Source organism: Bolinopsis microptera, chromosome 7 (assembly GCF_026151205.1).
Source record: "Bolinopsis microptera isolate Bmic1 chromosome 7, MBARI_Bmic_1.0, whole genome shotgun sequence".
NCBI lineage: Eukaryota > Metazoa > Ctenophora > Tentaculata > Lobata > Bolinopsidae > Bolinopsis > Bolinopsis microptera.
Window position 1 is genome coordinate 6,683,611 of NC_087078.1, and position 25,056 is coordinate 6,708,666.

At 36.7% G+C, this 25,056-nt stretch overlaps 1 protein-coding gene across 1 annotated transcript; it reads right to left on the reverse strand.

Moving 5' to 3' along the window:
- Positions 1-402: 402 nt before the first annotated feature.
- On the reverse strand, positions 403-23,452 carry LOC134818396 (uncharacterized). Its single transcript, XM_063827921.1, has 4 exons — positions 23,392-23,452; positions 3,237-3,317; positions 2,443-2,615; positions 403-2,066 (listed from the first exon to the last, which is right to left on the reverse strand). Exons 1-4 carry the CDS (start codon positions 23,450-23,452, stop codon positions 1,983-1,985), a joined length of 399 nt encoding a protein of 132 aa, XP_063683991.1. The 3' UTR covers positions 403-1,982.
- Between the last annotated feature and the right edge of the window lie 1,604 nt (positions 23,453-25,056).

Here is a 25,056-nt window from a genome sequence, read left to right on the forward strand (position 1 = left end):
GGAATACTGTACAAATATATGTCTGTACGAGTTAAATGAAATAGTCGACTTGCGAATTAGGCACGATAAGGGGCTTCAGTCAAACAAACATTTCATTAGTTTAACTGCACGGGCACCCCCATTACACATTATACTGATTCACAAAAGGAAGCGGATAAATACAACTGTAAAAAATCCGCAAAGGATGAAAAGAAGAAAGCTTATGTTTGATTTTACAAACCACCTTCCAAATTTCTGTAATACATGATCCATCAATGCTGATAACTATATAAGTATAGAGTTTGAAGGGTGCATGGGTTCAGATAAAAAATTTCTTAGGTTTGTCCTAGTTAGATATCTAATTACTAAATTACAGCAATTTTAGGAGTCGACTCGTGCGCTTGACAACCTTTGTAATTTTCAAAATAAAACAAATCTTCTTCATTTGTAACAAGATAGTATTTCAGTAGCGGTATTACTATTAGATGAAAATATAAGCAAAAATCATGACCGTGTAGGACTATCACTAACTCTAACTAGATAACCAAATCCGGATATTTCATATTTTTAATATATAATTAATGCGAATAGTAGACTAAAATGTATGGAAATAAATAGATGAATATCACTGTTAACGATTGCGAGGATACACATGCAGTATTTTTAACGGTGCTTATCAATTCTTTGACTTTAAGTTTAACACTCATTAAACATAAACTTTTATAATTGGTGAAATTTAAATGAAATATCTAGTTCTGCGAGTGAGAGTGATTTTCTACCGCCTAAATCTGATAAAAATGTTAACTTAGAAAATTAAATCATATCAAATAATTAAGAAATTTGGTCAGATTTTCCGATCGCGTCAACATCTTAAGTAAGCAGATTTAGAATTTGCATCGGAGATAACAGAAATTTTAGCTATGAAAATTGATGATCTCATAATATGCCAGTTCTTAATAAGTCCACTTTAATGGCGTGCCTTATCAAGCTAAGCGAATAAAAACACGACAAGTCGAGATGGGTAAGAACGGACGGAGTGCACGCGGGTAGGACTCACCATCCCTCGGCATAAATCTCACATGGTAGTAGTTCGCCCCTGAATTCAAAGCCTATAAGGGGTCGTTAGTACAAGCTAACACTTAGATCCTTGCTCTTTCCTGAACACCTATAACCCTTACTGTGATGGAAATTAGGATTCCGGCCTACAATGTGCTACCCTTGATATATGTTTTATTCATCAGCTGCGGCACACATATGCGCCTTCGTGTTCATGTCATCCCTCGAGCTAATCGTGATTCTAACCCGAACACTGAGGGGATGGCGAGGGATGACTTGTCCGTTTTTGTGAGTGCAGAGCTGTGACTTTGATGTGATGCCTTCTTAGTAAAAATTTGGAAGTGTGCTCATGTATTTTTATACTATACTTTAAGTATACACATTTTCACTATAAATAGACATATAATAAGCCCTCCTCAGAAAACAACAAGATCTTATTAACGTGTTCTTCTACCAGATATCAGCTATAATGGATGTACCATACAATTATCATATTAGTTATTAAAAACCAGCTGGTAGAGACAAAAAATAAAAGTTCTGTAGACGTTTGGGTTAAAGAGGTAAACATACTAACTTTAATATATTTACTCGAGAGGTATCTTAATTGAGCGGGATAATATTGATAACCCCAAAATGGATGAACCGGTTTGATACAATCTGAAACATGAACGATCCAGCATTCGTGTCCATCTGCGATGTTCCTGCCCAATATGCCGGAGATCTTTTAGTAACTCTGATGAAACCATAATGAATCGTTACCATTGGACCAAAATTGAAGCGTAATGCTTCAATCCCGACCCTTCAGTGGATTACTCTTGATAAAAACAAAAGATATCTGATATAAAAACAATCCAATACATCGCCAACTCAAGCCCCGATCTCCGAAACAGTATCTGACCCATCCTCAAGTCCTCTTTCCTCTCTGGATGTTCGATATACTAACGATATCAAGTTGAAGCTGGTTCTCGGGCTATAAACTGGTCGTAGCTAGGTCCCATACTCTTTGTTGGTCGTACGTGCGCCAGATATTCCTGAAAAGAGAATAATGTAGTGAAGGGAGTAGTGTTCGAATTTTCAATATATTCCTTGTCGAAGAAGATAGCTTTATACAGAGTGCTGTTAAAGTTCACAGTGATAATAGTTGGACTGCAATTGTGTAACGACAATTTCATAGAAGTAATTTCACAAATGTATGACGTAAAAACTAAAACGCTAAACCTCTCGCGCTTTATGCATAAAATATTCTTTTCGGCAGCGCAAAGCGTTTACCATATGGTATTTAGACAACTTAACGGTTATGACGTAAATACTGTAAAGTTAAGTGGGTCGGTTGTCATTTTAGCCATCCGTTTGGTAAAAAATGATAACGTAAATAAAAATAAAAGACTCGGCCCCAAAGATTCCTACCTCCATCTCCCTGTCCTGATCAGCCTTGGACTTGTAACCTCCTCCCATGGGCTTGTACTTCTCCGCTTCCCTCTTATCCCTGTTCCTCTTCCTCACCACGACACAGTAATACACAATGGATGCAATCAGGGCCAGTACAAACGCTACAGCAACTCCGATAACCACGTACCAGACTGTGAGAAATGTTGGGTTAGATGTGTTGATCATGTGATCTTGTGTTCAAATGTTTGGTTATTTCTAATCAGACTCGGGTAACAATATTTTATTAGAGTGTGATAAAAAGTTACCAGAAATACTGAACACAAGATCCCTTATTGTATTCAATTAGATTCAATTGCATGGCTTATATTTGTTAAAACTGAACCTAATTATGTAAATGATACGTTTAAAATGGGACAAACAGGTTTTAGAATAGATTAATGAGACCGATGGTTTAAACTAAGTTATACTAGGCTAAATTTTGATCAACTATTTTATACTGTAAGGTAACTCCTTCAGCTAACTTCTTTAACTCTCTTGGTACAATGTCTTAGTACCGGTAAAACTATAGTTTTAATACCATATCCCTTACTAGGGTTACTTGCCCTTGAATCTGAATTCAAATGACCCCAATAATGAAATATAGACAGCGACTGGGAAACGTTTCATAAATCACAGGGAAATTAACCAAAACCACTATAAAAACTATCAGGTCATCTCTCAAAGAATCAGTGTCATTGCATGGTCTTCTAGGAGTCGATACATTGACTGCTAGAACAGATGCACACCACCACTCTTAAGACTAATATACAGACTTGTCATGGAGACTCGGTAGGATGGAGTGTACTTGTTTCTGATTCCTGCCCTTCTTCTGCTTCCTGGTGAGATCTGAGAACCTACGAACGAGCATGAACGGTCAAAGTTGGGTTATTTTTAGGAAAAAATGGTAATTTCTAATGGTCAGTTGTCCAACAAGGAAGATTTCATGCTCTGGAACTGTTTGGGGTAGGGGGCAAGGGTTAAAGAAGGGGCAGGGGAATAATCATGACAGTGGGAAATATAGCAGGGATATAAAACGGATGGCTGGATGGTTAGGGAGAACCTAAGAATTATGAGTCAATCAAGAATGGGGAAAAAAGGTTCTGAGTTATAAAAAGGGTGAAGAAGGAATTAATATTGTTAGTAGGAGAAGTAATAACGAGGACATTCGGAGGGTCTTACAAACCAATGCATACTTTTCTGTGCATCGTGCGACCCATTACTAGAGGTATTATTTAAAAGTAACACAAAGATTTGTTGCACATGCTTGTATGGATTGAGAAGTTCCTACAACAGCAAGCTCAGAAGAGCCAAGACAGCGAATCATTGAAGAGGGCTCCAAAAAACAACATCACCTGACTAATTATATTTGTATAGAAAATTGGTAAAAGAGTTGTTCGGTTGAGGTGTCAAAGGCTGGTGATCTTTGTAAAGCTTCACATTACCGGTATCATTCAGTTCTGCTGCGGAATGTGTACTCGGCACTTTGGAATCTTTATCACGCAGAAGGGTTGTTTGTAGTGTCTCCTTCCCAATTGAGTTGCATCATCCTAGAGGTCCTTACTGTTCACAATCAGAATCATTGCCGTAGGTGCCATTAAATTCCGCTATTGTCACCGATGGTCAACTATAATTGATATGGTATCGATACCATTTCTGTCATTACCTTTGGAAATCAATGGGACCCAATTCAATTCATTAAACATGACAAGGAAATAACCACAGTAAAAAACAGCATAATATCTAAGTATGTACTCGCTGAAAGTTTGTGATATATTTCTCTAACTGTAACCAGACACGAAGATGTAGCAAACTTCGGCTGCAGTTGACTACACCCTGGTTACAGTAATATTACGACAAATTTCCTTGTCATTAATGAAAAATTTCCCAGTCGCTGTCATAAAACACCATCCTTTCTGTATGATTCAAAGGAGGACATTTAAGTCTGACTTGATTCTAATCAAATATTAGTTTACTAAAATTACGAGATGGGTGTGTTAAGTGTTACAGTACTACTGGTACAGTACTAGTGTTACAGTACTGAGTTACAGTGCTAGCCATTGCTATCACTGGAAAGACTACAGACTTGTATTACAGAGTATAGACTATACTATACAGACTACAGACTTGTATGGGAGACAGAGTAATTGGGAGTGTAGCTGTTCCTGGTCCCGGCTCTTCGTCTGCTCCCAGGATTCCTTCTTCTACCAAACAACTCACCTACAAGCAACAAACACGGGTCAATGGCCGGGGGTTACTGTTACAAGGCAAATATTTCTGATTTTCTAGGCGATTTTTTATAGTAGCCAGTTGACCGACATGTATTAGTAGTATATGATGCATTTTTCAATAGCCATTTTGGGAAAAAGTGGGGCACACATAATGAAAGTAAGCATATTACGTAATGTTACCGGCGGCGTCCTTGTAACTTGTGTGATATCATGTTCCATGTGGAAGCTATATTGGATGTAACTTGATTATTATGTCATGTTCATTGCTCACAGTACTTTTGTGATCTTATCGTGTCTCGATCTTACCAGATTAGAGCGGGCCACAGTTAAGTTATAATGTGCCATTATTAATGACGGGTATTATTATTAATGACGGGGATTATTATTAATAATGGGTATTATTAATAATGACGGGTATTATTAATAATGACGGGTATTATTAATAATGACGGGTATTATTATCAATGACGGGTATTATTATTAAGACGGGTATCATTATTAATGACGGGTATTATTATTATTAATGACGGTATCATTATTATTAATAATGACGGGTATTATTATTAATGACGGGTATTATTATTAATGACGGGTATTATTATTATTTATGACGGGTATTATTATTAATGACGGTATTATTAATAATGACGGGTATTATTATCAATGACGGGTATTATTATTAAGACGGGTATTATTATTAATGACGAATATTATTATTAATGACGGATATTATTATTAATGACGGGTATTATTATTAATGACAGGTATTATTATTATTAATGACGGGTATTATTATTATTAATGACGGGTATTATTATTAATGACGGTATTGTTAATAATGACGGTATTGTTAATAATGACGGTATTGTTAATAATGACGGGTATTTTTATAAATGACGGGTATTATTATTATTAATGACGGTATCATTATTATTAATAATGACGGGTATTATTATTAATGACGGGTATCATTATTAATGACGGTATTGTTAATAATGACGGGTATTGTTAATAATGACGGGTATTATTGTTAATGACGGGTATTATTATTATTAATGGCGGGTATTATTGTACAAGTCACAAATAATAATAATAATAATACCCGTCACTAAAAATAATAATACCCGTCATTAACAATAATACCCGTCATTATTAACAATAATACCCGTCATTAACAATAATACCCGTCATTATTAACAATACCCGTCATTATTAACAATACCGTCATTAATAATGATACCCGTCATTAATAATAATACCCGTCATTATTAATAATAATGATACCGTCATTAATAATAATAATACCCGTCATTTATAAAAATACCCGTCATTATTAACAATACCGTCATTATTAACAATACCGTCATTATTAACAATACCGTCATTAATAATAATACCCGTCATTAATAATAATAATACCCGTCATTAATAATAATAATACCATTCATTAATAATAATACCTGTCATTAATAATAATACCCGTCATTAATAATAATATCCGTCATTAATAATAATATTCGTCATTAATAATAATACCCGTCTTAATAATAATACCCGTCATTGATAATAATACCCGTCATTATTAATAATACCGTCATTAATAATAATACCCGTCATTAATAATAATACCCGTCATTAATAATAATACCCGTCATTATTAATAATAATGATACCGTCATTAATAATAATAATACCCGTCATTAATAATGATACCCGTCTTAATAATAATACCCGTCATTGATAATAATACCCGTCATTATTAATAATACCCGTCATTATTAATAATACCCGTCATTATTAATAATACCCATTATTAATAATAATCCCCGTCATTAATAATAATACCCGTCATTAATAATGGCACATTATAACTTAACTGTGGCCCGCTCTAATCTGGTAAGATCGAGACACGATAAGATCACAAAAGTACTGTGAGCAATGAACATGACATAATAATCAAGTTACATCCAATATAGCTTCCACATGGAACATGATATCACACAAGTTACAAGGACGCCGCCGGTAACATTACGTAATATGCTTACTTTCATTATGTGTGCCCCACTTTTTCCCAAAATGGCTATTGAAAAATGCATCATATACTACTTGAGTAGTATGTAATATAGTACCGCTGTATCACCTAAAAGTGAGGTACCAGTTTCGACAAGAGGGGGGGGGGGGGAGAGAGAGTGTGTGTGTGTGTGTGTGTGTATGTGTGTGTGTGTGCGTGTGTGTGTTTGTGTGGGTGTATGTGTGTGCGCATGTGTGTGTGTGTGTATATATATACTGTTACTTTTATGGCATGCCTTATTTTTTAGCTTGTTTTATTATTTACTTGAGTAAACAATTTAAAGTGCAACCGCTACACATACCTATGACTTTTTATGTTTATTTTCTGTAGTTTACTAATATTTCTGTTTTTTTGTCATATTTTTCTCGCAACTTTTTAGCTATAGCATTTTTTATCTTTTTTTATCGGGACAGTTACGACTAAAACACAAATATTGTTTTAGAATAAATTAAAAAGAATATTGAACAAAGTAAAATCGATACAATATATCACCACAAAATAAGCATTATTCAAGTCTAGCATGCAATATAGTTAATCAAAATTTCGTTTACTCACAATTTTTCAATAACTATCGCAAATAAGTGTCAATTACTCTAAATAAAGTTTAATAGGTAAACATTGATCCTATTCTTAATAAAAACAACATTCATTTAATACTTACAAATTTTTGTGTCCATAACTCAAAGTACTAATACCATCGTCTAAAATAAATTTTTTATCGTCAAAACCAGAAAGTCCTCGTTTTTGTACTACAACACTAAAAATCTTGTTTCCAAAAACGCGAATTGTTTGTGACTTTGTCATCGTTGTTGACTGAGTATCTAATACGTTTCTGTAATCTTCATGTCGGATCCGTCTTTGAGCAGCTTTAGCTATCCCTTTGGCTGTGACAGAATGTCCAATGAAACAAGATGAAGTGCATTCATGTTGTTCACTGCACCTGGTTACAAGCTTCTTTGTCATGACAGAGTACATTTTAGGCTTCAGAGCAATAACCTCACTAATTATTTCAGTCGGTTTCTCGTCTGAAAACTTCCCAGGCACTTTTTTGTTGGTGGGGTCATTAAATCTCGACAGTGGGGTATTCTCAACGTAACCTGATAGATCCATAAGTTCACGTATACTGTATAGATCTTCGTACCCATTCTCTGCAAACACACCATAAATGAAGCTATCCGTGTCACTTAGGATGAGTTTTATTCTTTCACCATATTTCGGCTTTAGGACGTCATACCAGAACTCTCCCATGATATGTTTGGCATTTTCCAAAACGATAAATCCGCAAGCAATGGGTTTGTTTAGTACTAAGTTCCGCTTCACAGACTGTACAACAGTAGTTTGCTCATCCAGCATGTGAAATCCAATAAACTGCGGCTTAGAAGTGAGGCGCTTTGCAGATCTTTCATCTTTTACAATGTCAACATTAGTACGATTTCTCAGACTCTCGATAAACTTACCATAAATTGAATTGTTAGCAAGTTTAAAGAAGTCTTTTTCAAAATCGGACTTGGCATTTCGTCTTTTTACCGAGTTAAATTTAATGTATGGAGTGACAAAGTCTGTTTGATCCGCTGCCATAACTCGGTGAATCTTTTCAAGAATCAACCCTTTGCTCAAACATAATTGGAGTGTCTTGAGGGAGCATACAAAATGCTTCTTATCTTTTAAATCGGGAACCAGTTTACGAGAAGACTTGAATTTTTCGTTGTGCATCTCCAAAAACTTTTTATTGTAGGGTGATAACTGATGCTCATAAATCATTTTGCTTTCCACAGCAAGAGGGAAGTCATTGTGGTGATCGTGCAGATGTTTTGGATAATGTAGGTCAACTTCCAAAATATAACAGGTGTCACCTTCGGGATCTAAATCACCAATATTCAACGATCTTATTTCATTCTTACTAAGCCAACGGAAATTCTTACAGGGAAGCTTGAATGACATAGACTTTCCATACAGATTATTCGCATCGACATAGTGAATGAAAGATGTTGGTTTACTGCAATCGTAGTCATCCAAATATGGGTTGTTAGCTTTGAATTGACGATGATTGACAGTGGTAACTCCGCCCCGGAGATTTTTCTCTATAAATGTATACATATCGATATCAGTCATGTACTCAATATTGACTTTTGTCATCTTTAGCATAGCATCCCATGAAAATCCTGGCAAACTCATGTAATGACAGCAGTCAAGGCCGTAGTAATCCAGGCAAAGTTTCCGGAAGTTTTCAAACACATCACATAATAGAAGAGCATCAGATTTTACGTACAGCTCCATGTAATCCAACAATGTTTGACAGTTCATGGTTTTGAAGACATTTTGAGCCCTTGAGTAGTCAGAGTCAGAGATATCCTCATCTCTAAGTTTACTGTAAAATGCCTGCTTTGGAGGAAGATTCTTCTCGGAGAAAACTGAGTAAGATGATGCATAGTCATAAAAATACACACCCTTTTCTGACAAAAGCTCATAGTTTTCCGGGAACTCACGTTTCAGTCTCTTGAAGTTTTCAAGACCAGACTTTTTCATGTTAGCAGTTAACTTTTCCAACGAGGTGGAAAGAAAAGCAAAGCTGTCCAAGAAGGTAAATTTATCTGTAAACACTGCTTTAAACTTCTCTAGTGTCTCAGGAACCACATTTAACTTGTCGACCCTTTTTGTCAAATCCAGCAAGAAAAGGTTTAGATCGTATCCTTTTAAATTGTGTGCGAATGCTGGGACCCTTTTGCTTCTATTGAAGTAGTTGATATTACAAGTATTGCACGCAGCACCTCTAAAGTTATTCTTTTTTTTGAGATGGTCATGATCTCGAACTGGATAATTCGTTCTCGACTCCCAGTTCAGTCTTCTTTTGCAAATATGACAAATTTTAGCACTTTTAAACTTTATTTCATCTTCTGCTGTCATGTCTATTGGGTACTGATTCTTTTCATAGCACTTCATCATATCATCATGGATCTTAGTTAGCTGTGAGATAAACTCTTCAGTCACTTTATTAGGATCTTCATCGCTGAAAGTGACAACTTTGGAGTCATATTCTGAAAACTCTGACACAGTAACAATACAAAAGCTACAGGGCACATGCTTTTGATACTTTTCCGTATAGCTAGAAGAGCCTTTTTTGCTGCAAGAACTGTAAGGTACTGTTAAACATTCAAAGTCAAAGTACACAGTAAATAGTTTCTTGTCTTTCTTGTGAAATGCCTTGAATTCAATGACTCCTGGGTCGGGCATCTTTACTAACTGATTGATCCCTTGCTTGCAGTTCTGGTAGTGTTTGTTATGGTTCTGCAGAGATACAAATCCATGCATACATTTTCGACAGTAAAACATCGTGTTATGATATCTAGAACGATGTCGCATGAATGCATTTAAGTTTTTTATCAGTAGGTAATGGGCACACCCATCATTTTCCAGATAAAGTAGATCAATTTGCGTTCCGACACCACTGCCATGTTTTAGAGGCAAGACTTCTTCACTGTCAACGCACCACTGGAAGACAGAAATTGACAACTTGTTTAACTTCTCAACTTTTGATATATCTTTTATTCTGACTGGAAATTGGACAGAGGCCATATCTATCTTACTGGCGTAAGGTAGATATTTTGTATGTCTATCTGGGTTTTGACCATTAACTGGATACATCTTTGCCAAAATGCAATAAAGGAAGCATTTGGTGTCGGGGGATGCTATGTTTAGGATAGATCTCATTTTCTTTAGCTTCTTTGGAATAGACACTTTTCCGGATGCAAAGAGTGGTGAGTACTTTGCTATCTCAACATGAGCACATAGTAGCTCATCGAATATCCAGCCACTTCCACACCGTTGATAAGTTTCAATTCCGTGTCTAATGTAGCTTTTTGCACGCGATAGAAGATCTGCAATATTATCTGCAAGTAGCAAGGGTTCACATATGGATCTAAATACCTTCTCTGAGTAGTCCCGATCGTCAAGTACATGCTTTTGGAATGAAAGAGTGATAACTAGTTGCACTTTTATAGGATTCTTTTGTACAAATGGAGTTATCTTATTTCCAGCTGCAATGCACGAGTCTGACAGAATTTGATCGTAGTCTGAACTTTTCTCTACATCAAGCTTATATGACCTGAAATATCCTGCAATTGAGGTGCATTCTTCTTCGCTATTTAGATGTTCATGAACACCAGAGTGACGGTTGCACAAGGATTCGTCAATATCAGAGCTACACAAAAGCTCATGTCTCGCCAACTTGTCAGAGCGAAAAAACTTCTTGCAATTCCTGCAGGGCTTCTCAGGATTATGAGTCGGGATATGCCGTTTCAGGTTGTCAGATCTCATTCTCTTTGAGCAGATAGGACATTCCAAAATTGGGTTTTTGTTGCGATTTTTATCAGCTGTCCTTGCCCCAGGTCCCCTTTTCATGATTTCTTTTCCGTAGCACAAAGATGTGTTGCAGAGCACAAAAAATCAAACGTAACTGAAACAGCAGTTTGAGAAATGAGCTAAAAGTCCACTGGTTCTCCTTTTATAGCCGTTTTCAGAGGAAACACACAATTTGGTGCTTTCCTGTAAAACTTGATGTGTGTCTTGAACTTGTAGCAGAGCACAAAAAATCAAACGTAACTGAAACAGCAGTTTGAGAAATGAGCTAAAAGTCCACCGGTTCTCCTTTTATAGCCGTTTTTCAGAGGTAACACAAAATTTGACGTTTGCCTGGAGAACTTGTTGTATGTCTTTAACTTGTAGCAGAGCACAAAAAATCAAACGTAACTGAAACAGCAGTTTGAGAAATGAGCTTTAAGTCCACTGGTTCTCCTTTTATAGCCGTTTTCAGAGGAAACACACAATTTGGTGCTTTCCTGTAAAACTTGATGTGTGTCTTGAACTTGTAGCAGAGCACAAAAAATCAAACGTAACTGAAACAGCAGTTTGAGAAATGAGCTAAAAGTCCCCGAGTTCTCCTTTTATAGCCGTTTTTTCAGAGGTAACACAAAATTTGATGTTTGCCTGGAGAACTTGTTGTGTGTCTTTAACTTGTAGCAGAGCACAAAAAATCAAACGTAACTGAAACAGCAGTTTGAGAAATGAGCTTTAAGTCCACTGGTTCTCCTTTTATAGCCGTTTTCAGAGGAAACACAAAATTTGGTGCTTTCCTGTAAAACTTGATGTGTGTCTTGAACTTGTAGCAGAGCACAAAAAATCAAACGTAACTGAAACAGCAGTTTGAGAAATGAGCTAAAAGTCCACCGGTTCTCCTTTTATAGCCGTTTTTCAGAGGTAACACAAAATTTGACGTTTGCCTGGAGAACTTGTTGTATGTCTTTAACTTGTAGCAGAGCACAAAAAATCAAACGTAACTGAAACAGCAGTTTGAGAAATGAGCTTTAAGTCCACTGGTTCTCCTTTTATAGCCGTTTTCAGAGGAAACACACAATTTGGTGCTTTCCTGTAAAACTTGATGTGTGTCTTGAACTTGTAGCAGAGCACAAAAAATCAAACGTAACTGAAACAGCAGTTTGAGAAATGAGCTAATTAAGTCCACTGGTTCTCCTTTTATAGCCGTTTTTTCAGAGGTAACACAAAATTTGATGTTTGCCTGGAGAACTTGTTGTGTGTCTTTAACTTGTACCAAAGCACAAAAAATCAAACGTAACTGAAAAAGTAGTTTGAGAAATGAGCTATAAGTCCACTGGTTCTCCTTTTATAGGCAAATGAACATGTTGTAGTGCAAGTAAAAACACGAGTTGGACACAACTGTAACGCTATAAACTATCATAAAGTAGACAATAGTGATGGATTATATCGATATTAAACGCATTGTAATATCAAAATTCGTTATTTTTCTTAACCTAATCGGCGTCTCTTTTAAATCAGTAGCTTAAGGTAGTCGGATAACTAGATTTTTCAAGTACTTGAGTTATTTTCCTGCTACTTTTGATCATTCAAAAAGATAAAATTTAAGAAAAAGCTGCCCGGACGAGCTCAGTGTACATGCTTTGTTAGTTATTACAGCGTGGTTACTATGTTCATATATATTGGAACAGTGCATATAATCGAAAGTATGCATCCAGACATGTGTATGTGTTCGACCAGAGTTCGTTTCAAAGTCTACAGCTCTCACATAACTCAGTTTAGTGGGCATTCCCACAATTATTTGAGATGGAAATGAGTGGAGAGAATGCTCTCCTGATTCCGTATTTTCTCGGGAGCCAACCCCGAACAGTGATATAGCTGACTCATGGTACTGGAGATAGGCTAAGATCTCTCTAACCGAACCGTCAGCATCAGCCATATCACAGAAATTTTTGTGTGTTTTTGAGTTTTGTAAGAGCTGCAGACCCTGGATTCGAACCTGGGACCCTCAGATATTTTTATTCATTTCAAGCTTTCAAGGTGGAAATTAGTGCTCTGAGCTAATTCCAGGCCATCCCAGTTAGAATTCATGTGTACTTATAGAGTGAAATAACGACACAATGAGCAATGTTTGTCTAATGACTGGCCCTCAGCAAGGCTCGAACACTCTACCTCGAGGCTAATCAGTAGAGTGATCACAGCTGCACGCCACGGGAGGGCCGTATGAACTAAATAACATTGCTTTATATACGCCATGTATAGCTTCCATCTTTGTGAGGCACTACGTATGTTGCATACAAATATATACAACAGTTATTGTCATAAGCTTTTAAGCACACCTGTTCATATTATATAAGGGAGTAAGTGCTGGGGGAGCATTGTGTACATCTAATTACAACATGTTTATATGTTGACTGATGGAAAAGCCCTTATTTGTAACACAGGAGTATCATGTGGGTGCTATGTTGTAACACACGTTTATCGTCAAAAAAATTATTTCGAGATGGCAATCAATACTCAAAACCAAAGAGTTTTTTGTTGTTGTCGTGAGCGTGTTAATTTTGTATGTGCTAGCTAAATTTAACTAGAGTGTACAGTTTAGGACAACACCTGGTTGATATGGTAACGTAATGAGAAAGCACTTTTCAGGACGGTTACTCAGTAGTACCAAGATTGTACCGTCATTGTAAAGTAAAGTTACGGCAACAGCTGTGTTTGTACTTGACAGATATTTACTTAATTTAAGAACCAAATAAAACTAAAGTGAATTGATAAAAATGTAACTTTCTTAAAAGAAATACGTGTCAACAAAATGTAGAAGCTGATAAATATATAGTGTACTCGATCACGTATTACACTGACTGTTTGATATGAAATGTAATTTATAGAGAGTACTTACAGGACGGTTACTTTACAGCCTCAAGAACAATATGTCATTGTATAATAGCCATAGACCTAGTACAGAATAGTCACGATAGCAGCTGTGCAATGTATTTGACTCAAATCTCTTGTCAGAGCTGGTCTAGATATTTTATATTTTCTACAATTATATCAGAAGATCTCAACAAATTGAACAGTGTGCGAGGAATTTTTAAATATAATAATCAATGAAAGATGGTGTTAATTCTTATCTCAATTAGTGGACCGTCCCTTTACATTAGAACTCAGTGTTTGTCTTTGTTAAATATCTTGATTAGGTATAATTACGAACAGGTGAGTGTTTTACTGGACAGTCTCTATCTTCTTCATATCTTGAGGTCTTAGCTTTAGGTAAGCGACAACTGGATCAAAGTTAATTCCTACCCTCCCTCCCTCTTTCCTACCCTCCCTCCCCTGGAGGGGGGTAGGGTAGGGATGGAGGGTAGGAATTAACTTTGATCCAGTTGTCACTTACCTAAAGCTAAGACCTCAAGATATGAAGAAGATAGAGACTGTCCAGTAAAACACACACCTGTTCGTAATTATACCTAATCAAGATATTTAACAAAGACAAACACTGAGTTCTAATGTAAAGGGACGGTCCACTAATTGAGGTAAGAATTAACACCATCTTTCATTGGTTATTATATTTAAAAATTCCTCGCACACTGTTCAATTTGTTGAGATCTTCTGATATAATTGTAGAAAATATAAAATATCTAGACCAGCTCTGACAAGAGATTTGAGTCAAATACATTGCACAGCTGCTACCGTGACTATTCTGTACTAGGTCTATGGCTATTATACAATGACATATTGTTCTTGAGGCTGTAAAGTAACCGTCCTGTAAGTACTCTCTATAAATTACATTTCATATCAAACAGTCAGTGTAATACGTGATCGAGTACACTATATATTTATCAGCTTCTACATTTTGTTGACACGTATTTCTTTTAAGAAAGTTACATTTTTATCAATTCACTTTAGTTTTATTTGGTTCTTAAATTAAGTAAATATCTGTCAAGTACAAACACAGCTGTTGCCGTAACTTTACTTTACAATGACGGTACAATCTTGGTACTACTGAGTAACCGTCCTGAAAAGTGCTTTCTCATTACGTTACCATATCAACCAGGTGTTGTCCTAAACTGTACACTCTAGTTAAATTTAGCTAGCACATACAAAATTAACACGCTCACGACAACAACAAAAAACTCTTTGGTTTTGAGTATTGATTGCCATCTCGAAATAATTTTTTTGACGATAAACGTGTGTTACAACATAGCACCCACATGATACTCCTGTGTTACAAATAAGGGCTTTTCCATCAGTCAACATATAAACATGTTGTAATTAGATGTACACAATGCTCCCCCAGCACTTACTCCCTTATATAATATGAACAGGTGTGCTTAAAAGCTTATGACAATAACTGTTGTATATATTTGTATGCAACATACGTAGTGCCTCACAAAGATGGAAGCTATACATGGCGTATATAAAGCAATGTTATTTAGTTCATACGGCCCTCCCGTGGCGTGCAGCTGTGATCACTCTACTAATTAGCCTCGAGGTAGAGTGTTCGAGCCTTGCTGAGGGCCAGTCATTAGACAAACATTGCTCATTGTGTCGTTATTTCAGTCTATAAGTACACATGAATTCTAACTGGGATGGCCTGGAATTAGCTCAGAGCACTAATTTCCACCTTGAAAGCTTGAAATGAATAAAAATATCTGAGGGTCCCAGGTTCGAATCCAGGGTCTGCAGCTCTTACAAAACTCAAAAACACACAAAAATTTCTGTGATATGGCTGATGCTGACGGTTCGGTTAGAGAGATCTTAGCCTATCTCCAGTACCATGAGTCAGCTATATCACTGTTCGGGGTTGGCTCCCGAGAAAATACGGAATCAGGAGAGCATTCTCTCCACTCATTTCCATCTCAAATAATTGTGGGAATGCCCACTAAACTGAGTTATGTGAGAGCTGTAGACTTTGAAACGAACTCTGGTCGAACACATACACATGTCTGGATGCATACTTTCGATTATATGCACTGTTCCAATATATATGAACATAGTAACCACGCTGTAATAACTAACAAAGCATGTACACTGAGCTCGTCCGGGCAGCTTTTTCTTAAATTTTATCTTTTTGAATGATCAAAAGTAGCAGGAAAATAACTCAAGTACTTGAAAAATCTAGTTATCCGACTACCTAAAGCTACTGATTTAAAAGAGACGCCGATTAGGTTAAGAAAAATAACGAATTTTGATATTATAATGCGTTTAATATCGATATAAACCATCACTATTGTCTACTTTATGATAGTTTATAGCGTTACAGTTGTGTCCAACTCGTGTTTTTACTTGCACTACAACATGTTCATTTGCCTATAAAAGGAGAACCAGTGGACTTATAGCTCATTTCTCAAACTACTTTTTCAGTTACGTTTGATTTTTTGTGCTTTGGTACAAGTTAAAGACACACAACAAGTTCTCCAGGCAAACATCAAATTTTGTGTTACCTCTGAAAAAACGGCTATAAAAGGAGAACCAGTGGACTTTTAGCTCATTTCTCAAACTGCTGTTTCAGTTACGTTTGATTTTTTGTGCTCTGCTACAAGTTCAAGACACACATCAAGTTTTACAGGAAAGCACCAAATTGTGTGTTTCCTCTGAAAACGGCTATAAAAGGAGAACCAGTGGACTTAAAGCTCATTTCTCAAACTGCTGTTTCAGTTACGTTTGATTTTTTGTGCTCTGCTACAAGTTAAAGACATACAACAAGTTCTCCAGGCAAACGTCAAATTTTGTGTTACCTCTGAAAAACGGCTATAAAGCTTAAAAGGAGAACCAGGGGACTTTTAGCTCATTTCTCAAACTGCTGTTTCAGTTACGTTTGATTTTTTGTGCTCTGCTACAAGTTCAAGACACACATCAAGTTTTACAGGAAAGCATCAAATTTTGTGTTTCCTCTGAAAACGGCTATAAAAGGAGAACCAGTGGACTTAAAGCTCATTTCTCAAACTGCTGTTTCAGTTACGTTTGATTTTTTGTGCTCTGCTACAAGTTAAAGACACACAACAAGTTCTCCAGGCAAACATCAAATTTTGTGTTACCTCTGAAAAAACGGCTATAAAGCTTAAAAGGAGAACCAGGGGACTTTTAGCTCATTTCTCAAACTGCTGTTTCAGTTACGTTTGATTTTTTGTGCTCTGCTACAAGTTCAAGACACACATCAAGTTTTACAGGAAAGCACCAAATTGTGTGTTTCCTCTGAAAACGGCTATAAAAGGAGAACCAGTGGACTTAAAGCTCATTTCTCAAACTGCTGTTTCAGTTACGTTTGATTTTTTGTGCTCTGCTACAAGTTAAAGACATACAACAAGTTCTCCAGGCAAACGTCAAATTTTGTGTTACCTCTGAAAAACGGCTATAAAAGGAGAACCGGTGGACTTTTAGCTCATTTCTCAAACTGCTGTTTCAGTTACGTTTGATTTTTTGTGCTCTGCTACAAGTTCAAGACACACATCAAGTTTTACAGGAAAGCACCAAATTGTGTGTTTCCTCTGAAAACGGCTATAAAAGGAGAACCAGTGGACTTTTAGCTCATTTCTCAAACTGCTGTTTCAGTTACGTTTGATTTTTTGTGCTCTGCAACACATCTTTGTGCTACGGAAAAGAAATCATGAAAAGGGGACCTGGGGCAAGGACAGCTGATAAAAATCGCAACAAAAACCCAATTTTGGAATGTCCTATCTGCTCAAAGAGAATGAGATCTGACAACCTGAAACGGCATATCCCGACTCATAATCCTGAGAAGCCCTGCAGGAATTGCAAGAAGTTTTTTCGCTCTGACAAGTTGGCGAGACATGAGCTTTTGTGTAGCTCTGATATTGACGAATCCTTGTGCAACCGTCACTCTGGTGTTCATGAACATCTAAATAGCGAAGAAGAATGCACCTCAATTGCAGGATATTTCAGGTCATATAAGCTTGATGTAGAGAAAAGTTCAGACTACGATCAAATTCTGTCAGACTCGTGCATTGCAGCTGGAAATAAGATAACTCCATTTGTACAAAAGAATCCTATAAAAGTGCAACTAGTTATCACTCTTTCATTCCAAAAGCATGTACTTGACGATCGGGACTACTCAGAGAAGGTATTTAGATCCATATGTGAACCCTTGCTACTTGCAGATAATATTGCAGATCTTCTATCGCGTGCAAAAAGCTACATTAGACACGGAATTGAAACTTATCAACGGTGTGGAAGTGGCTGGATATTCGATGAGCTACTATGTGCTCATGTTGAGATAGCAAAGTACTCACCACTCTTTGCATCCGGAAAAGTGTCTATTCCAAAGAAGCTAAAGAAAATGAGATCTATCCTAAACATAGCATCCCCCGACACCAAATGCTTCCTTTATTGCATTTTGGCAAAGATGTATCCAGTTAATGGTCAAAACCCAGATAGACATACAAAATATCTACCTTACGCCAGTAAGATAGATATGGCCTCTGTCCAATTTCCAGTCAGAATAAAAGATATATCAAAAGTTGAGAAGTTAAACAAGTTGTCAATTTCTGTCTTCCAGTGGTGCGTTGACAGTGAAGAAGTCTTGCCTCTAAAACATGGCAGTGGTGTCGGAACGCAAATTGATCTACTTTATCTGGAAAATGATGGGTGTGCCCATTACCTACTGATAAAAAACTTAAATGCATTCATGCGACATCGTTCTAGATATCATAACACGATGTTTTACTGTCGAAAATGTATGCATGGATTTGTATCTCTGCAGAACCATAACAAACACTACCAGAACTGCAAGCAAGGGATCAATCAGTTAGTAAAGATGCCCGACCCAGGAGTCATTGAATTCAAGGCATTTCACAAGCAAGACAAGAAACTATTTACTGTGTACTTTGACTTTGAATGTTTAACAGTACCTTACAGTTCTTGCAGCAAAAAAGGCTCTTCTAGCTATACGGAAAAGTATCAAAAGCATGTGCCCTGTAGCTTTTGTATTGTTACTGTGTCAGAGTTTTCAGAATATGACTCCAAAGTTGTCACTTTCAGCGATGAAGATCCTAATAAAGTGACTGAAGAGTTTATCTCACAGCTAACTAAGATCCATGATGATATGATGAAGTGCTATGAAAAGAATCAGTACCCAATAGACATGACAGCAGAAGATGAAATAAAGTTTAAAAGTGCTAAAATTTGTCATATTTGCAAAAGAAGACTGAACTGGGAGTCGAGAACGAATTATCCAGTTCGAGATCATGACCATCTCAAAAAAAAGAATAACTTTAGAGGTGCTGCGTGCAATACTTGTAATATCAACTACTTCAATAGAAGCAAAAGGGTCCCAGCATTCGCACACAATTTAAAAGGATACGATCTAAACCTTTTCTTGCTGGATTTGACAAAAAGGGTCGACAAGTTAAATGTGGTTCCTGAGACACTAGAGAAGTTTAAAGCAGTGTTTACAGATAAATTTACCTTCTTGGACAGCTTTGCTTTTCTTTCCACCTCGTTGGAAAAGTTAACTGCTAACATGAAAAAGTCTGGTCTTGAAAACTTCAAGAGACTGAAACGTGAGTTCCCGGAAAACTATGAGCTTTTGTCAGAAAAGGGTGTGTATTTTTATGACTATGCATCATCTTACTCAGTTTTCTCCGAGAAGAATCTTCCTCCAAAGCAGGCATTTTACAGTAAACTTAGAGATGAGGATATCTCTGACTCTGACTACTCAAGGGCTCAAAATGTCTTCAAAACCATGAACTGTCAAACATTGTTGGATTACATGGAGCTGTACGTAAAATCTGATGCTCTTCTATTATGTGATGTGTTTGAAAACTTCCGGAAACTTTGCCTGGATTACTACGGCCTTGACTGCTGTCATTACATGAGTTTGCCAGGATTTTCATGGGATGCTATGCTAAAGATGACAAAAGTCAATATTGAGTACATGACTGATATCGATATGTATACATTTATAGAGAAAAATCTCCGGGGCGGAGTTACCACTGTCAATCATCGTCAATTCAAAGCTAACAACCCATATTTGGATGACTACGATTGCAGTAAACCAACATCTTTCATTCACTATGTCGATGCGAATAATCTGTATGGAAAGTCTATGTCATTCAAGCTTCCCTGTAAGAATTTCCGTTGGCTTAGTAAGAATGAAATAAGATCGTTGAATATTGGTGATTTAGATCCCGAAGGTGACACCTGTTATATTTTGGAAGTTGACCTACATTATCCAAAACATCTGCACGATCACCACAATGACTTCCCTCTTGCTGTGGAAAGCAAAATGATTTATGAGCATCAGTTATCACCCTACAATAAAAAGTTTTTGGAGATGCACAACGAAAAATTCAAGTCTTCTCGTAAACTGGTTCCCGATTTAAAAGATAAGAAGCATTTTGTATGCTCCCTCAAGACACTCCAATTATGTTTGAGCAAAGGGTTGATTCTTGAAAAGATTCACCGAGTTATGGCAGCGGATCAAACAGACTTTGTCACTCCATACATTAAATTTAACTCGGTAAAAAGACGAAATGCCAAGTCCGATTTTGAAAAAGACTTCTTTAAACTTGCTAACAATTCAATTTATGGTAAGTTTATCGAGAGTCTGAGAAATCGTACTAATGTTGACATTGTAAAAGATGAAAGATCTGCAAAGCGCCTCACTTCTAAGCCGCAGTTTATTGGATTTCACATGCTGGATGAGCAAACTACTGTTGTACAGTCTGTGAAGCGGAACTTAGTACTAAACAAACCCATTGCTTGCGGATTTATCGTTTTGGAAAATGCCAAACATATCATGGGAGAGTTCTGGTATGACGTCCTAAAGCCGAAATATGGTGAAAGAATAAAACTCATCCTAAGTGACACGGATAGCTTCATTTATGGTGTGTTTGCAGAGAATGGGTACGAAGATCTATACAGTATACGTGAACTTATGGATCTATCAGGTTACGTTGAGAATACCCCACTGTCGAGATTTAATGACCCCACCAACAAAAAAGTGCCTGGGAAGTTTTCAGACGAGAAACCGACTGAAATAATTAGTGAGGTTATTGCTCTGAAGCCTAAAATGTACTCTGTCATGACAAAGAAGCTTGTAACCAGGTGCAGTGAACAACATGAATGCACTTCATCTTGTTTCATTGGACATTCTGTCACAGCCAAAGGGATAGCTAAAGCTGCTCAAAGACGGATCCGACATGAAGATTACAGAAACGTATTAGATACTCAGTCAACAACGATGACAAAGTCACAAACAATTCGCGTTTTTGGAAACAAGATTTTTAGTGTTGTAGTACAAAAACGAGGACTTTCTGGTTTTGACGATAAAAAATTTATTTTAGACGATGGTATTAGTACTTTGAGTTATGGACACAAAAATTTGTAAGTATTAAATGAATGTTGTTTTTATTAAGAATAGGATCAATGTTTACCTATTAAACTTTATTTAGAGTAATTGACACTTATTTGCGATAGTTATTGAAAAATTGTGAGTAAACGAAATTTTGATTAACTATATTGCATGCTAGACTTGAATAATGCTTATTTTGTGGTGATATATTGTATCGATTTTACTTTGTTCAATATTCTTTTTAATTTATTCTAAAACAATATTTGTGTTTTAGTCGTAACTGTCCCGATAAAAAAAGATAAAAAATGCTATAGCTAAAAAGTTGCGAGAAAAATATGACAAAAAAACAGAAATATTAGTAAACTACAGAAAATAAACATAAAAAGTCATAGGTATGTGTAGCGGTTGCACTTTAAATTGTTTACTCAAGTAAATAATAAAACAAGCTAAAAAATAAGGCATGCCATAAAAGTAACAGTATATATATACACACACACACACACATGCGCACACACATACACCCACACAAACACACACACGCACACACACACACATACACACACACACACACACACACTCTCTCTCCCCCCCCCCCCCTCTTGTCGAAACTGGTACCTCACTTTTAGGTGATACAGCGGTACTATATTACATACTACTTACTTGTATTAGAACAGTCAGGGGAAAGAGAGCAGAGCAGAATAGAGAGGAATATAAAGAGAGGTAGAGAGTGGTAGAGGTTAGAGGGTCAGTGAGAGAGATGATTCTGTAGGAGTGATCTGAGAGATAAATAAAGAAGGAGGGGAACGGGGACAGAAACCAGGAGTGGGAACCGAAAAAGAAATTGAGAAAGAGAGAGAGGTGAAGAAAGAAAGGCGGATCTGACGGATAGATAAAGGGTGTTAGGGAGCTAGCGAACAAAGAGAATTGCCGAAAATGGAGGGGGATATAAGAGAGCAGGGACAGCCAGAGGGAGAGGGAGCAAAGGACAGAAAGGTGGAGCAGAGGGAGAAATTAGGTGGACTGGAGTTGGAGGAATAGAAAATGGGACTAGGAGGAACAGGAAAAATAGAGGCTCCTAAATGAATGAAGGTCAACTGGGAACCCAAAATAGTAGATCAATGATGTCGCTACACATCCATGCGCAGAATTTGTTTCTTTATCAAACTTTCCATATTTTCAAACAAGATATCCTGTTACATAAAAAGATGTTTTTTAAATTTATATAATAAAGATTTTAGTTGCACATGCTTGCAAGAATATCATGTTATTATTGATTTCATAATCATGTCAGTATTCAATAGACCATGCCAAGAAGAGAGCAGACAATATCCTGATTGTTAACAATTAAGCACGTTTGTAACCTGTTCAGTAGAGTTGTTCGGTTGAAGAAATCCAGGATCATCAGGAAAGTAGGGAGCTGGCAAACAGACGAGAGTTAACCATAAAGTTAACCACAATAACTAATGGATTTGAGATCCTAACTTAACCTAGTCTTCAAATGCAAGGACCAGACAATAAAAACTGATTTCAAGGACAAGTTCTCTTATTTCTAAAACTTAACCCACAAAACTGCCTTAAGTTAAGCACAAAACTAGAAAAACTGACTACAAAGTGCAGTAAATGGACATGAGATAAGAACAGGCTGCTGATACTAACTTGTATTAGATACCCCATATTTGATGTTAGTGTTAGGTCGATCTCCTGATCTCCTCCTACTACCAGGACTCCTCCTTCTCCCAAACAACTCTCCTACAAGCACATGTTATCTTGTAATCATCATGCACAAACATTCAGATTATCCTAAACATTTAAACAAATCAACATGCCATGCGTTAGGTAAAAGGTACGTTTAGAAGGGTAAATGGTTTATTGATTTAAATAAAAGACAAGCTGTCATTCAATGCAAGACTTATAGTTGAAAGAACGTGCAAATTAAGAATTTAATGACTACTAAAATCATTCCAAACAAATGTTACAAACTCACTTACCGAACACTAAAGCGGTCAACTGCAGCAGCAGTAGCCCGTATAGGACTAACTTGTTAGTCATCCTATTGAAGTAGGGGATTAGTGTTTAAGTAATTTGTAAGTCACCTGGTGACTTAGAGGGTTTTTCTAGTGAGTGGTCAACTTATTGACCAGATAACAAGGTATCAAAACATTGCGAACTAAACGTTCTCAGAACTAATGATAAATATCAAAGGGTGAGAAGGTGCAAAATGTTTCAAGAAAATCCATACCATCGAGGCCTGACGGGACAAAGATACAAAAGCAGGAACGCACACGGAAAATAGAATTAGTGAAGATCAACTTAATTTGTACGTATAATAACGTCATCACTAAAAATAGGGTATAAACTTTCCGTAAAATGTTCAGAAAGGAACAATGGGAACAATCAAACAATCACAAGCCGGTTAAGACCAAAACAGTTTCAATCACGCGGCGTACAATCACCGAAACCAACAATCAATTCAAACACAACGAAAACGCAAAGGGGCATCGGAACAAGTGTAAATACAACACGGTAGCCCGGAGAGAGTGGAGATGGTGCTGTTACTTGATACGGTATTTATTGAGCCGTATTAATGGTGCCGCCTAGATACCGGGTAAAATTAGATCATAACGAGTAATGGACAATACTTTGAACGCTGTACCGGAGATAAACTTTAGTCGAATGTTATCGGAAAATCTAGAAAGTATGTAACTGTAATCATAATGACAGTGTTTTAGAAGGAACATATGACAAGTTGCTATGTTTATTATTGCGGTAATTATTTGAGGACGGTAAATAAGGTTTCAGTTTTCAGTGACGTTTCCCAATGCCAAACACTGTGAGACCGTGTTTTCTTACAATCTCTAGGTCGCTGCTGTTTGTAAGCAATTATCAGATTTTACCTCATGAGGAAAGTATAATTATCCGATTTTAGTTAGAGTAATAATAACTGAAAACTCTGAACAATGATAAGCTAGAGGTGTTTTGTTGCAGCAGACAGAAAAAAAATCGTCAGAGTTGTGATTTTCCAAGTTCTGTGGAAAGTCGCGTGATTTCATCAATGTCATAGTGAAAATTGGAACATGTCAGCTTATAGGATATGTTAAACAGGATTTACAAAGTATGTCATGTATTTTTCAACTTGATACAACTAGTTAAGTGGAACAGGTTCTAAAACTAGATAAAGCAAGTAAATAACTAGGGTTGGATCTTTGCCGGGTACCAGACTAAAGAATCTAGGTATTAAACTGAAGACTAATGATCCTAGACTTAACTTGTAGACAGTGAAAGTAAGTGGCGTTTAGCGGCGTACAACAACACTCATCAACAACGAATGTACTGACTAGCTAAGTGAGATTAAAAGCCTTGAGTACATCACATGTGGAGAATTTAAAAGTTGAGAACGGCCGTGCGGAGTTCATTCAACAAGCACACGATCTTAATACGGCTCCTACACTGTAATGTAGTCTTCCACACTAGCCACTATGATGTAGCCAACACGCTACAATGTAGACTATTAGAGTTTAACTATCAAACACTTAAATGTGATCTACATCTAACACGCACTGTATCTCATGTAACACTCAAATAGTCGTTGGTCTACAAGATCAACTGTACAGATGAATGGTAAATTAAGGAGTTGCATGTACACACACGACGAG